The sequence below is a fragment of the Macrosteles quadrilineatus genome, unplaced genomic scaffold, assembly GCF_028750875.1.
Source record: "Macrosteles quadrilineatus isolate MER2022 unplaced genomic scaffold, UCM_ALF_1.0 Scaffold_3__2_contigs__length_128488019, whole genome shotgun sequence".
In the NCBI taxonomy this organism is placed as follows: Eukaryota; Metazoa; Arthropoda; class Insecta; order Hemiptera; family Cicadellidae; genus Macrosteles; species Macrosteles quadrilineatus.
Window position 1 is genome coordinate 81012773 of NW_026542596.1, and position 16413 is coordinate 81029185.

The window sequence follows — 16413 nt, forward strand, 5'->3', positions numbered from 1 at the left end:
TACAAATAGTAAATATCATAACTGAGTTATGGCGACAAAAAACTGTCAAAATTCAAATATTGTATTATAAAAATAGTATTGGCTAAACATTGATTATATTTTTAGGAATTTGAATTATTAAGTTAAGAAGACATCCCATCTATATGGACCAGCTGTAGCCAATTTTTTGTAAAAAAGAACTTAGTTGTGTGAGCCAATCACAGAATGCGCTAGGGTCTAAATTTCTATTATATACATTATTTTTTTGTTGCTGACCAGTTTGATGGGTCATAACAGTTGCTATAGCTCACCATAAGTCATTCCCTAAGTTTGACTTGGTAGAAAAGTTTGCGAGTTCGACAGAATTCAGTAATCTAGATCAGTGCAATCTGTCGGTGGCTCACATCAACTACGAAAGTTTTGATAAAAAATCTTGGCAACAAATTTAACATGGGGATGGAATGTCTAAATATTCAAAGGTTAAGATCAGTGCCACTACTGTAGTAGAATAGTACCCAGAACTGTTTCACATATTTAAGGCTAAGTGTTATCACAAAAATAGTGAAAACCTGTTGGGTTGTCAACAGATTCTACAATTAAGATTCACACTTATGTAATCTAATAATCTCTTTCAAATAACCTCTCACGTCACTAAAATTACAACTCTTCTCAACATATTTGACCCCGTGTTCCAGCATGATCCTGTGTTGGAATACTTGACCAACTGTGTTATCAACAATGTCTACCAACTGAGCAACAGTATCAGCTGATAAAGGGTGAGGAGTCAGGGCTGCCAACACACATGCCAGCTGTGACTCAGTCAGCGTGTTGTGACGTGCCACATGTACCAGCAGTGGTGCCACCTGCACAGCTGAAGACTTGTAAATCAGGTTGGCCAACACGGATATCAGAGGAGAAAGCAACACAGTTGGTAAGCCTGGTTCCTTCACAACACTAGAGAGCCACGGGTACAAACCATACCCGTCCACCAGGAGGTTACGTCCGTTCTTCAGCTTCACGGCTGCTCCGAGGACTTCAAGAATTTGTGTCTGGAAAAATATGTTTTGAGATAAGATTTATAATTGAAAACACCAATTTTGATTCGTTGTTTGAGCTATGATGCATTTTAATATGTATTGTTAGTTTATAAAAATGGGTGTAGAATGTCTTAAAGCTTTTTGATACTGTCCAAAAATAGCCAATTTACTCATCCAGGGTAATTTAATAAACACTTTGTAAATGTAAAGTATTTCCCTTTTATTTGAGGTTGATACGGTGTAAGTTGGTAATAGTTGTGTGTTCTAAAAGTTAGTGGGTCTAGTTAAGGATAGTTAATAGCGTTTGCTGATGTGTCATCATCATCATCATCATCCTCTTTGCCATTGTCTTCATTTGGAAGTTAGTAAATAAAGCAAACATAAATGTTGTGGATTTTTATTGCCAAAAAGACTAATCAATATTTACATTGAAAAGATCCATCTTGAAATGTTGAAAGCATAGCTTGAAACAATTCTCCTGCCTAGTGTTGGCCAGGTGTTTATAATCTACATATGTGTAAAATTTCAGTCTATTTTGTTTAGTATTTTTTGTGTTTACCATGAACAAATAGATGCACCGAAACACATAAGCCGTTTCTATTCATTATAATATTACAGTTAAAATGACAGATGGCTTAGCAGTAGTGATGCTATTTACCTTAGCTGCATCGGAGGCTAGGGTCGAGGAGAAGTAATCCAGAGTTATTTTGAAGGCCATACTGTTGAGAGAAATGTTAAAATCCTCCTCATCCTTCATACCATCTCTCAACACACTCAAGATCCAGTCTTGGTGAATACTGTGAACAGAATACTTATCGTTTAAATTATTTAAAAAGAAAGAAAGAATAATAATAATTTTAAAAACACAGTCCCAGTAATCTTACACATTTAATAATGAAGCACAGATTTAACATGTTTGCTGCGGTTGCGCGATATCTGGGAGTTGGAGCAGCCAATGCGCTGCATGGATGAGTACTCAAAAATGTTTAACTTTAGTTTTATCCAATAGGAGAGGTGAATTATAGCATGTACTGTGTTTCAGTCGTTGTGGACGTAGTTTCACAAGAACCCTCCATCGATAAAATAGTCGTATCTGAAAGCGAATTGTACTGGATTGAAGTATAAAACTGGCACAATAAGTTACAATTGGACATATCATTCCCAGTGAGAGGCTTAGCTCACACTGAAGCAAGGTTGATATAGGAGGCGGACAACGTTTACCACCCAACGCACTTAATGTGTTAAGGAATTATTATTTACACTGAGACTGAGTTCCTACACGCTTACAAGAGTTTGCTGTCAATTAGCTGAGACAGTATACGGTATTGTTAGAAAAATAGCCTGACACATATTAAAAGATCTTTTAAGCCTCAATTTACTGGAATTTTTTATAGAAGTATTTTGATACAGCTGTCAGTATTTCAGCATTTTAAGTAATCTACCATAACTAAAATTTTACCTGTGTCATATTATATTAGTATATGTATACTGTATTGTATGTCCTGTAATCCAGCTACTAGGAGGTCACGAATTGTGGATATTTAAAGGCATGCACTGTGGATGCGATACTCCCTGGTGTGGATTAACGTCCGCACGGGTGAGTACTACGACTATCCGCAGTACTATCCTGATAATTAGACCAATTCGTATATACCAAGGAAAAAAAAGTGGTTCGGATTCCACTATAAATTGTAGGTCCCTTAGTCGCCATTAGCTGTATGGGCTATTAATTAACAGCTGTGTCTAAGGAATATGTCGGCCTTAGTCACTAACAAGACTACAAGATCGTGCCACTCATCATACACTCATCTCCATTCATACTTGGCTTAAAATACCTACTTTGTATGGTCGCCATTTCAAAGAAAAGTATAAAAGTATACAAAAGTATTGTGCTTCAATCTGAAACTATATTTTGTCTAAAAATAACGTTCTGTTGTCAACTACTGATTTCTTAATACAATATTTGATAATCAAAGTGGTTGAATCAAATAAATCTAATTATTTCAATTTTGAGCTTTAATTCGCATTTCTCTTCAATCTACTAAAGAAGTCCTATACTTGGACCAAATTTTATTGTTACTTTTTGCGACCTTGACTGATACATCAGCCATTGGACTCTTTTTCTCAGGTAGGCTAGCTGAACTGAAACTGAATCACTATTGCAACAAACTCTCAACCGTCCATTTTACTCGGCTTTCCTTTAAATTGTAAAACAAATACTGTATTGAAAGACCAAAAACTTGGTCGTTAACCAATGGAATCTATACAACATTAAGTGACAGACCTGTGGTATTGCACACTGAAGCTGTTAAACAGTGGGAGAAGTTCCGGCGCAGTGTGTAGGTCGAGGCGGGGCTTGGCTAGTAGATACTGCGCCAGTGGTAGGTACAGAGGGTGGGTGGGGGCAGTGAGCGCCAACACACAGCGACACAGGAACACAGCCACTACAGAGGTGATGCGGGGGACACCCCCACCACTATCACTCAGGCCCCGCCGCACTGCGTCTAGGAAGTGCAGCCACAAACTGTCTTGGTTGTTGGTGTTGCTGCAAACAAGACAGGGTTGAATGAGATCAATATTAGATATAGTATTTCAAAGTGGGGAAGCGAGCTAGTCTAGTGGTTAGAGCGAGGGACTACAGTCCCTGAGGCCCCGGGTTCAAATCCCGTCAAATCGCCAATGGATTTTATCTAAGTGATAATGCCACAACCCCTAGGTCTAGCCTGAAGTAATGTGAAAAACAATCCAAGGCTCGTGCCTAGTGTCTTTGTACAAAAAAAGAAACAAGTATTTCAAAGTGGTTTATAAAGTCGGAGAAAAACAATTTCCTTCAAAGCAGCATACTAAATTACTCAATAATCTTATTTATAGTGGGTGTGGATTGAAGTAGAGTCTCAAATCTACCATCCCTCCTAAATTGGCTACAGAAAGGATGAATCAGCCATAAGGTTGTTTTACAGAGAATTTAAGAACATAAAGCATGTACATATTATGGAGTTAGTAAAATCTATTTCTTGTCAAAGCTATGGCTTTAAGTCTGTCTCTTAACTACAAACTTTTTCAATTTTGATTTTATCATCTCAAAATTACTAATTTCTGTTGACTATACAGACTTTTTAACCAAACCGATGTAATGACTTAGGATACTGTAAGCTATAGCATTTTTTATATCACGTCAACTATCTCAGAGACAAAAATAAATTAGAAAATATAATTTTAACTGGCTCACATAACTATGTTCTTTTTAAATGGAAATTTGGGACAACTCCATTTAGATGGGATGTCTACTTCAGTATCCAAAAGTCACTGTCAAAACTTAATTGAACCAATACTATTTTAATTACAAAACTGAAAATTTTCCAAAGTTTTTATGGTTTTGACATATCACTGCGTTGTACACTCATAGTATCAAACAGAAGTAACAGGCTATTTCAGGATACTCCTACTTCCTGTGTCCTGTAACACGAAAGGTCGGATAACTGAAGCTGATAGTCAAAAATTATCTGCCATACCCATAAAATAATTTCTGAAAAAATTCTAAAGCACATAAACCTTATACACACAAATAGTAAAATTTCCACTTACTACAAAATTCATAATCATTTCTAGAAAAACTTCAAACCTGATAAGGTGACAGTGGAATCGCTGCAACGCAACATACGCAACTCTCCTTACATCCTCGTGATGACTAGACAGTGCTGCCAACACGAGAGACAGACAACCACTCTGGCACGTCTTGTATGTGTAAAACACCTCACTGGGGGCAAACATTGCTACCAACATGGGCAGATAGAAGGCTGGGTCATACACATCAGGCTGGTCCTCCATCTTGTCACTGGGCTGTGGGAGGGGGGGGGGGGGGTTAGACATTAGTTTTTACATTACAATTAATTAAAGTTACAACCAACATTATGTTATATCATGGAAATACAAAAGATTATACATAGTTATACATTAGACCAGTAGTTTTATATGGAGGGGAAAATTGGATCCTGGGCAAAATACGTAAAAGAAGATTATAACCTTTGAGAATAAAGTTCTAAGAACTATATATATATATATATATATGGTCCAGTGGAGTATAGAGGATTCGCCACAACCAGAAGGCTAAGGTGGGTTGGCCATATCTTGAGGAGAAATGAAGAAAGCTTGTTGAAGAAGGTACTAACGGAGATCTGAGGGAAGGAGACCAGTAGGAAGACCAAAGGCCAGGTGGTGGGATCAAGTCTGCAAAGATATGGAAAAAATGAGACTAGTAGAGGAAGATTCAGAGGACTGAGAGAACTGGTGACAACGTGATGGCGAGGCCAAGTACTAGATTTGGTACGAGTGGCCATGGCAGTAAGTAAGTAATATAATGTTACAAGTCAGGAGCCCCGCGCAACAATAGCCAGGCGCCGTCACAAAAGGGTTGTTTGTTTACACGGGTTTCTCAGAACGCACCACTGATAGACAATAGACCTATGTCAACGGACTACCTCAATAGGGGCCCTAGAACCTTCTACTTCTACGCCGGTTTGTAAACTACGGATGCTCGAACTCTCCACTCTAGAATGTTCCACGACAAACTTATATAAGGGACCGTCTTCCAGCACACGGCAGTTGAGTTGAGTTAAGCCTTCCGAGAATCTCGCAGCAAGCGCCCGTCGGTGACCAGTGCTAGTGCTAGTGAGAGTGACAGTGTAGTAACGGTGTAGGACAGTGTAGTGACACTAGTGACAGTGTAGTGACAGTGTTGTGACAGAAGTAGTGATAATTCCTGTAAAGGCTAGCTGTAAGTAGAAACATTGTAAATTAGAATAGGCTTTAGCTAGGTTTAGATAGGGTTAGTTAGGTGTTAGACAATTGTAAAATTTGTAAATAGATAATATTTAGTGTAAATAAATAGTTATTATAAAATCGCCAAGTTTTATTTGTAAAGAACCTGCTAAGCCCGCAACAATTGGTGTCAGAAAGCGGCATTATTTTGGCGATTTTATTTGTAAAAAAAGAATTAAGGATTTTGTTAGATATTAGTAAGATTCAAGGTCTTTGTTACATATATTAGTAATTTGTGTCGTAAATTTGTTTACAAAGGATAAAATCATTTATTGTAAAATTATTGTAATTGTTTTGCATAAAAATGGCTTTCAAAGGTGTAAAACTTGATGAATTAAAAGTAGCTGATCTTAGGAGAGAATTAGAAGAACGAGATCTAGATACTAGTGGAACTAAATCAGCCCTTCAGGCACGCCTTAAACAAGCCTTAATTGATGCAGGTGAAGACTTAGATAACGTTTTATTTGAAACATCTGATTTCAATAAAATGCTTAAAAACTTAGAGTCAAAAATGTCTGAAAATACTAAAACACTAGAATCAAAAATGTCAGAAAATAGTAAAACTTTAGAAAACCTAGAAGCTAATATTGAGGCAAAAATGTCAGAAAATAGTAAAACTTTAGAAAACCTAGAAGCTAATATTGAGGCAAAAATGTCAGAAAACAGCAAAACATTAGAGTCAAAAATGTTAGAAAATAGCAAAACATTAGAGTCAAAAATGTCAGAAACTAGTAAAGCGTTAGAAAACCTTGAAGCTAATATTGAAACAAAAATGTCAAATGTAGAATCAAAAATGCTAAACAAGTTAGATGAGTATTCTAGCAAAGTTGATGATTTAGAAAGTAGGATGAATGAAATAGATGAGAAATTTAATTGTATAGAAAAAAATCTAGAAGATAGGTTAGTTAAGCTTAGGCAGGAAATGGCTGCATCGGGGAGCTTCACACCTGCGTCATCGGCTAGCACTGGCGAACTTCAGCATGATAACGCCCTAGAAACGATCTCCAAGCCAGCGCCCACCATTGCTGCCGTTGCCCCTCAGAACATCGTTCCTCACTTCGATGGCAAAACCCCCTGGGAGGACTACATGCTTCTCTTCGAGACAGCGGCTATGGTCCATGGGTGGACCGAGGAGACAAAGGCTTCAGCACTGTGTCTTGCACTACGGGGCGATGCATTAGCTGTTCTGCATGCTATGCCAATGGCGGAGCGGAAGAATTTCACAGAATTAGTAAGAAGATTGGACATGCGCTTTGGACATAGACATATGGACCAGCTCTACCGATCACAGCTGCGGAACCGGATCCAGAAGCCCAGCGAGTCACTCCAGGAGTTTGAAGCCGACATTGCTCGCCTGGTGAGAAACGCCTATCCATCGGTCACGGATGATGTCTACGAGAGTTTGGCGGTGGATAAATTCCTAGACGGTCTACGTGAACCTGAGACTCAGCAGGCAGTGAAGCTCGCCAGACCAAAGACCCTGAGTGACGCACTGACACAGGCACTGGAGTTCGAGGCTGTGCGACAGTCGGTCAGGGGCCAGGCTCGAGTCCGCGTGGCAGACGCGGAACCTACAACTCCACTGGACATCGAGGAGCTAGTAAAGAGAGTGCTGGAGGCACTAAAAACTCGTCGCCGGCAGATACGCTGTTGGAGCTGCGGACAGATGGGACATCCCCGGAGTAAATGCCCCTCGACCACATCAGAACCGAAGCAGGAAAACTAAGGAGGGTTGATGGAAAGGGGCAACCGTCAGCCCGCGATTGGAAAGCCCCGAGGAAAAGTGTTAAAGTTGCTTCACTGGGAAGTCAGTCGAGCAGTTTCTACGTCGACGGAAAGGTGAACGGGCGTCTCCAAAGCTGTCTTCTGGACACCGGGGCGACTATGACCATCCTGAATCCAAACACTGTGTCGACGGAAGATATTTCACCATCATCATGGTCTCTACGTACAGCTACAGGTCAGCTGGCTCAGGTCTATGGGCAGACGGTTGCTACCTTCCACATCGGCGGCTGCGTGTTTCAACACTGCGCACTTGTTGCCGACATAGACGAGGACGTGATTTTGGGAACCGATATAATGGTGAAGTACGGACTGAAGTTGGACATGTCAAGAGGACTAGTGACTCTCGGAGACGAAGATGTCATACTTCGGCGTGGAAAAGATATCTCTGCACGCGTACTTCTACTGGAAGACACAATGCTACCAGCGCGCAGCCAGGTCATCGTTCAAGCTACAGTCGAAGGAGATTGGACTAGTGGGCAAAGTGTTCTGCTGGAGCCAGCAAGTGACAGTGAATCCCAGCTTGGACGTGGTGTCTTTGTCGCCAGATCCTTATTTAACTTAGGACATGAAAATCCGGTGCAACTGATGAACTTGAATGGTTTTCCTGTTACGATAAAAAGAGGAGTAACGATCGGAACGTGCGTGGCTGTTAATTCGGTGGTACGTCAACTAAAATCATGCCCGCCATCTCCAAATCGATTACCGAAGGAGCTAGAAGATTTCGTGGAGAGCACCTGTCAGGAGCTGACGCATCAACAAAGTGCAAAAATAAAGGACTTTATTATTAGATGGCAAGATGTCTTTGAGTACGGAAGTGGCCCTAGAGGAAGGACGAATATAGTACAACACAAGATAGACACCGGAGATGCAAAACCCATACGTCAGGCCCCTAGACGACTCCCACTGGCAAAACGTGACGAAGCCGAGAGAATCATAAAGGAGATGGAAGTGGATGGTGTCATCGAGCCTTCTAGCAGCCCTTGGGTGTCACCTGTGGTACTAGTAAAAAAAGAAAGACGGCTCAACAAGATTTTGCGTAGACTACCGCCTTCTCAACAATGTCACCAAGAAAGACAGCTACCCTCTCCCCAGGATTGATGACACACTCGACACTCTGGGAGGATGTCAGATATTCTCAACCTTGGACCTCAGAAGTGGCTACTGGCAGGTCGGGCTCGCTCCTGAGGACAAGGAGAAGACAGCGTTCTCTATTGGGACAGGACTTTGGCAATTCACTGTGCTGCCTTTTGGACTTTGCAATGCCCCTGCTACTTTTGAAAGGCTTATGGAGAACGTCCTCAGGGGATTGTCATGGGAGACATGCCTGGTTTACTTGGATGACATTATCGTCCTAGGCAAATCCTTCGAAGACCACCTGAAGAACCTGGAGAATGTCTTCATGCGACTGCGGATGGCTAATCTCAAGTTGAACCCCAAGAAATGCAACTTGTTCCGCAAACAGGTCAATTACCTCGGCCATGTTGTATCAGACAAAGGAGTATCTGTGGACCCGGAGAAGATCAGAGCTATCACTGATTGGCCAATACCTCGGGATAAACACCAAGTTAGGAGCTTCCTTGGGCTGTGCACTTACTACAGGAAATTTGTTAAAGGATTTGCTAATATTGCCAAACCACTAACCAAGTTGACCGAAGACAAGAGGACCTTTGTTTGGGATAACGACTGCGAGAAAGCTTTTGAAGAGCTGAAGACCAAATTATGCAGCGCACCCATATTGAGCTATCCACGATCAGACGGAAAGTTCATACTTGACACGGATGCCAGTAATACAGCAATTGGGGGAGTCCTTTCTCAGCTTCAGGACGGAGAAGAACATGTGATCGGATACTTCAGTAAGGTCCTGTCAGCGCCTGAGCGTAATTACTGTGTCACCAGGAGGGAGCTTCTCGCAGTGGTTAAGTCCATAGAACACTTCCATAAGTACCTGTATGGAAGAAGGTTTCTCCTGAGAACCGACCATGCCGCACTGATGTGGTTGCTGAGATTCAAGTCTCCTGAAGGACAGGTTGCAAGGTGGTTAGAAAGATTACAGGAGTATGACTTCGAATCAATCCATCGTGCGGGGCCAAGCCACAGGAATGCAGATGCACTATCCAGAAGACCATGCGGGGACAGCTGCGCGCACTGCACACGCAAGGAAGACAAAAGTGCATCGGTTCATCGTGTGACCGCCGTTGACGACGAATGGGATAGTAAGAGAATGTCAGAGGACCAGAAGGAAGACGCCGACCTAAGACACGTTATGCAATGGAAGATGGACAATAAAGGAAGACCATCGTTGCAGGATATTGCTCCATTGTCTAAGAATGTGAAGACCTACTGGGCGCAGTGGAACTCGATTTTAATGGAAGAAGGAGTTTTGAAGCGAGTCGTCGAATCGGAGGAAGGAGGGCACCGCAAACTCCAACTAATAATTCCAAAGAAGAGGGTTCCCGAAGTGCTAAGAGAAGTACACGATGGAATTTCTGGAGGCCATCTAGGGGTACATCGTACACTTGCTAAATTAAGGGAGCGCTTCTACTGGGCTAATCAGAAAGACGACGTAATAGATTGGTGTCAGAAGTGGGATGACCTGCGCAGCTTCAAATGGCCCTGTCAACAAACGAAAAGCCCCAATGAGGAAATACAACGTAGGTGCCCCGTTTGAGCGCATCGCCATTGACGTAGCAGGACCGTTCCCCATGTCAGATACTGGAAATAGATTTATTTTGGTTGCAATGGATTACTTCAGCAAATGGGTAGAGGCCTATGCACTGCCTAACCAGGAAGCGGTAACAGTTGCGGATATATTAATCAAAGAATTGGTTAGCCGATTTGGCGTCCCGCTCGAACTTCATTCTGACCAGGGAAGAAATTTTGAGTCAGCGGTATTCTCTAGGATGTGTGAAGTTCTTGGTATCCGGAAGACTCGAACCACACCTCTTCATCCACAGTCAGATGGCATGGTAGAACGCATGAACAGGACGATGGGAAGGTATCTGTCAAAGGTTGTCTCCGAACATCAGCGGGACTGGGACCAATACCTGCACCTGTTCCTACTTGCTTATAGGAGTTCTGTCAACGAAACCACCGGCCAGACTCCAGCCAACGTAGTTTTCGGGCGTGAGCTACGTCTTCCATGCGATCTGCAGTATGGATTGAAGCCGGATGAATGTGTGGTTGGCGAGGACTACGTATCGGATCTGCGGAAGAGGATGGACGAGATACACGAGAAGGTTCGTCGCAACATATCTGGAGCAAGTGACAGGATGAAGGAGAGGTACGACGTGAAGGCCGAGAAAGGAGGGTTCACACCTGGTGATCTCGTGTGGCTACATAATCCCCGAAGGCGTCGTGGTTATTCACCCAAACTCCAGAACTCATGGGAGGGACCCTATGAAGTTATTTCCCGTTTAAATGACGTCATCTACAGGATTAAGAAACAACCAAATGGCAAACCAAAAATAGTTCATTTTAACAGGCTTGCACCCTACAAAGGAGATCACGGCCAACAAGTTCGGAACCTCTCAACCAAGCAAAGAGACGTCGTGCCTGAGAGACATGGAAATGAGGGACTGAGGTTGTTATACAAGGACCTCTTCACCTTGCCATTGGAATATGCCTTGGCACACTGTGTAGCAGAAGACCTGAGAGCGTCGCGAGGTATAGCCACAGTCTTCAGGAAAAAGTTTGGAGGGACCGAAGATCTTGAGCGTCAGAGCCCCGCCATTGGCACAACCCTCCACCTGGAGCGCAATGGACAGCATTTGTTCTACCTCGTAACCAAGGAGACGTCAAGCCAGAAGCCCTCCTACGAATCGTTGAAGAGAAGCCTGCAAGACCTACGAGACAAGCTCCTTCGGATCGGAATAAAAAAGCTTGCTATTCCCAGGTTGGGATGTGGTTATGACGGACTGGAATGGAGGATTGTAAGAAATATGGTGCAGGAACTTTTTGAGGACACTGGCATCGACATTGTGGTCTGCGTATACAACCCATGGGGAACCGGAGACATTATAGGTCCAGAAGATCCCAAACTTCGAGAGAAATCTGTTCTGGGTCAGAACAGTCTTAAGGAGGGGGCAGTGTTACAAGTCAGGAGCCCCGCGCAACAATAGCCAGGCGCCGTCACAAAAGGGTTGTTTGTTTACACGGGTTTCTCAGAACGCACCACTGATAGACAATAGACCTATGTCAACGGACTACCTCAATAGGGGCCCTAGAACCTTCTACTTCTACGCCGGTTTGTAAACTACGGATGCTCGAACTCTCCACTCTAGAATGTTCCACGACAAACTTATATAAGGGACCGTCTTCCAGCACACGGCAGTTGAGTTGAGTTAAGCCTTCCGAGAATCTCGCAGCAAGCGCCCGTCGGTGACCAGTGCTAGTGCTAGTGAGAGTGACAGTGTAGTAACGGTGTAGGACAGTGTAGTGACACTAGTGACAGTGTAGTGACAGTGTTGTGACAGAAGTAGTGATAATTCCTGTAAAGGCTAGCTGTAAGTAGAAACATTGTAAATTAGAATAGGCTTTAGCTAGGTTTAGATAGGGTTAGTTAGGTGTTAGACAATTGTAAAATTTGTAAATAGATAATATTTAGTGTAAATAAATAGTTATTATAAAATCACCAAGTTTTATTTGTAAAGAACCTGCTAAGCCCGCAACAATAATATTTATTTTGTACTACAAAAAAATCAGATTTGTATACAAAGAATCATAGTAAAAAACACAAACACTCATAATTCCATTCTTAATTAGCTGATGTAAGTGTTTGGTTATTGTCTATAAGTACTATCAACATTTTGTACACCTTTTAATAGTTTGAACCCAAAGCAAAATGAGCAACGAGTTTGTGTGTTTGCATAATGAATTGATCTTCGTTAATTTAATTTTTTTTTATTGTATAGCAGATTGTCTTAAATATGAGCAAATTACTGTGTCAGTTTTAGAATTAGCTCTGTTGAGCCTTCCTAAGCTAATTAAATTACCCCACTGTAAAAAAGTACACAAAAACACTCACCCTAAGGGCTCGCTGAACAGGAAAGTTGGCGATCGTGATATTCACTTTGTGTTCCTCGAACAGATCCATCAGCTGAGAAAAGTTCTGTTTGTTCCACAGTCCTGGCGCAATCGTGCTGCGTACACTGTAGAACGACGCAGCTGTCTCACCCCATAGGAATGGTTTCCACTCCGTGAGAACGATGCCCAGACTTTCATACAACTGGAGAAGCTGTTAACAAAAAAATAGTCACATTACGTTGTATCGAGTCGAGGATATTAAAACAATATTGATTAGCAAACTTTAAAAATTAGTACAATCCTAGTTGCAGAGTTCATGAAAGTGTTCATGAAATATAGCTGAAATTGTATTTTGAGGTACAATAAAGATTGTTCTACATTTTAAGATAAAAAAGTAAACCAAATGTTAAGCAACAATTCCCGATTGATTATAATGTATCTGCTTAGATAACTAAATAAACCAATAAGGAAGTGTACCAATTGAGGGGCGAGATTCCTTGAACCACCATTCCTTCCAATCAAATGTCAATTAAATTAATATCATATTTAGTGGTATTTTATTTTGAAAAGTGATAACGAGTTAATGAGATTTAAAAAAGAATAAAATATGTACATTGATATAACACATATTAAATAAAAAAGTATGATTAGATATCGCTAATAATAGAAATGTTATATCTGATTTTGTTTGCCAGGGTGTCAAATTAATAGAATTAACATTAACCAAACCACTTAAGTTTTCTGATTAATGAACTTGAAGAACAAATGCAAAATTGAAACATAAAAGATTAAGGAGTAACTACCAATTTGTTACACTAATATACCCAGGTGGGAGTAGGTTTTTATACCAATTTTAATTGTGATTCACCTAATAATCAAGACATTTACATTTGTAAAATTCAAATCATATCACTTAATAGATATCAATGACCACACACTGTGGTAACTAGCAGATAAGACTGTGACCTTCACTAAGTTTTCAGTGAAGGGATACTGATATCTGTGGTGCAGATGAAATGACTGTGTTGTAATGTGAGTAAAACCCCAAAACAAAGGTACTTTGGTACACGGAGGCCACCCTTATACATCGTGCTGCGGCAGTTGGTTATGTTAGGTTAGGTTATCATAAATAGGAAGTAAGACTCATCTAGCATCGTTCGATTCATTCATAACGAAACAAGGAAAGTCCTAAAAACATATTTATGATAACCCAGCCTAACAAAACCGGCGCAGCGTGCTGTAAAATAAGTGACCTCAGTTGAACTCTTTTACTACAAAAATATTTCTTTGTTAATATAATTTATTGGATTAATTAAAAATACAAAAATAAATGAATCGTTGATCACAGGAAATTTAGAGCAAGAAAATAACTTATTATGCCATAATTTAATTTGTACTAGGAAAAAATCGAGGAGATGAAAACTGACTCGTAGGCTAAGATCGGCTCAGTTCGATTTTCAAGCTGCTCACACACCTGTGTTGATATGTGTAATTTATGTCGGATATTCCGAGTTTGAGTTGGTTATGCCCGAGGTTGCTATACTGAATGGATTAAATTATACAGACAGTTTGACTTCCCTTCAATGAAGCCGTACAGACTTTTGAGGTCCATGTGACAGACGAATGCAAGATTAAGAGAGGCTGACAAACATCTTACCTGCAGTATGAGTTGATCTGTTGTGCTGAGTGAGGCAGAGTATGCAGCCAGTAGTACAGGTACATGAGTGGAGACCATCACAGACGAGTCTAGCCTCAGCAGACTCAGTAGCAGTTCTAGCAGTGCGGCTGATAACAGAATACATTGTAGTTTGCAAATAAACATACATTGTTGAAGCTGCAGTCTATTGCACTGTTTCCCAACTTGTCTTCCATCACAAGGCACACAAGGCATACCACTTAGTCAAATGGATGTAATTATAGATGGAATGTTTGTTGTTTATTATTTAGCTTACCTAACATACTCATTTGCAAACCATAAATATGACGCTTTGCCGGGATAAATTTTTGCAATTGACAAACGAGTGAAGCACTCAGCACGAGAGCAAGAGTTTTAGTTCCGCTCATATTACTCAAAAGCTATTATGTCATGTCAGTTTGATTTCATTACAACCAAAAAGAATCTTATCCTTACCCTAAACGTCTTGTTGAATATACAAAGGTGCCAATTGGCCATAAATTAATGCTGACGCATCAGCCCAGACAATTATGTAGACAAGAACTAAGTTTTAAAGCCCATCAAAGGCAGCTGTATTAGGTTTCAACCATCAAAAAGTTACTGACTTTTCTATGGATGCCGCTCACCTACTTCAAGGCATTTAGGCTGTGTTACGGCAATTAGCAATCATACAGAATGTAAGAACTATGCAGCTTCTATTCTGGATTTTTTGGGGAGCGAGCAGGTCTAGTGGAAGAGCACCGGACTTCAGTCCCCAAGGTCTTGGGTTCAAATTCCGCCAATCACCAATGGATTTTATCCAAGTGATGGTGCGGCGACCCTCTTGGCCTTGCCTGAAGTAAAGTGAAAACAGTTCCGTGCTAGAGCCTACACGTCCTAGGATGTAAGGATAAAACATCAAAAAGTGCTTTATTTATAACAGAAACAATAAAAAAAAATAATTTTGACATCGTGTAAATATAAGTGATAACTCTAGAAAAAGAAAGAGTGTTGAACCTATTGACACTGATGTGAAAATTATCCACTTACTTTTGGTTGGAGTTGGTTTGCCGAGCATCACTGTGAGGAACTGAGAGTGGGACAGAACCATCTCCGTGATAGTCTTGACTCCCTGGTGATCCTTGGAGTAGACGACGTCACACAGGGCCGCCAGGGTAGTCAGTAGGAAACTGTTGTCTTCGTCAGGGTTTTCCCCCAGCTTCAGAGACAGCCGCACCCATTGCATCCACTCTTCAGACTTGACTACTGGTTTCCACTCAACTTCTTCTGGGGATTTGAAACCTTCCAGAGCTGTCCTTAATGTACCACACACTGTCTTAGCACTGAAAAGAAAAATTTTGTGTCAAACTATTTTAGAATATTTAAACTATAATATTTGACTGTTGATACAACTGGAAATTCCATCCCAATGTTAAATTTGTCGCCAGATTTTTAATCTAAATTGTCTTACTCGATGTGAGCCACTGACAGATTGTGCTAAATTAAATTACTGATTTCTGTCAAATATATGAACTTTTTTAACAAGATAAACTAATGCAATGAATTATTGTGAGTTATAGCAACTGTTAAAACCCATCAATTTGGTCAGCAAACAAAAAAAATGTATAAAAAATAATTTAAACGTTAATTGTATTTCCAACCAACAAATTATTTATTCTCATGATCTAACCCATGACCTAAAACTTTTTTAAAACCATTTTCCTGATTGATAAGTATAAAACTTTTAAAAATAGCACTAAATACATTGATTAAGAAATTATTAAAATCGATTTACAAAAGTAAAGGTTTTAGTTACAAAACACCTTGAAAGCAAGTGAAACATTACCACCTTTTACATTTATTACTTATTTCTCAATCCATAAATTTTCTTGTGACGTTTCCAACCCAAACGTTCATGTTCCCCAAACATTAATTTTGCTGTCAGCCAACTATATTGACTAACTGACAACGCACATTGTTGAGACTGAAATTAATCACAAAAGCCGGGTTTTGTCCTGAAGTAAAGCAAAAGCACACATGTCAACTGGTAACAAAACTGACAAACGAGCAGAGTTGTGAAGGGTATGAAGGATGATTTCATTACTACTGCATGGTCGT

General features: G+C 40.7%; 1 protein-coding gene across 2 annotated transcripts in view; it reads right to left on the reverse strand.

The window, feature by feature from the left end:
• The window catches only part of LOC128989836 (uncharacterized), a 57833-nt gene continuing 41420 nt past the window's right edge, over window positions 1-16413 (reverse strand). For both annotated transcript variants that reach the window (XM_054411907.1, XM_054411908.1), the window contains 7 exons: window positions 15346-15638; window positions 14299-14426; window positions 12643-12852; window positions 4639-4856; window positions 3301-3561; window positions 1675-1813; window positions 1-1028 (listed from right to left, as the gene is read on the reverse strand). In XM_054411907.1, the coding sequence (XP_054267882.1) occupies window positions 576-1028; window positions 1675-1813; window positions 3301-3561; window positions 4639-4856; window positions 12643-12852; window positions 14299-14426; window positions 15346-15638 (1702 nt within the window). In that variant the 3' untranslated portion in view covers window positions 1-575. The remainder of the gene's footprint in view (window positions 1029-1674; window positions 1814-3300; window positions 3562-4638; window positions 4857-12642; window positions 12853-14298; window positions 14427-15345; window positions 15639-16413) is intronic.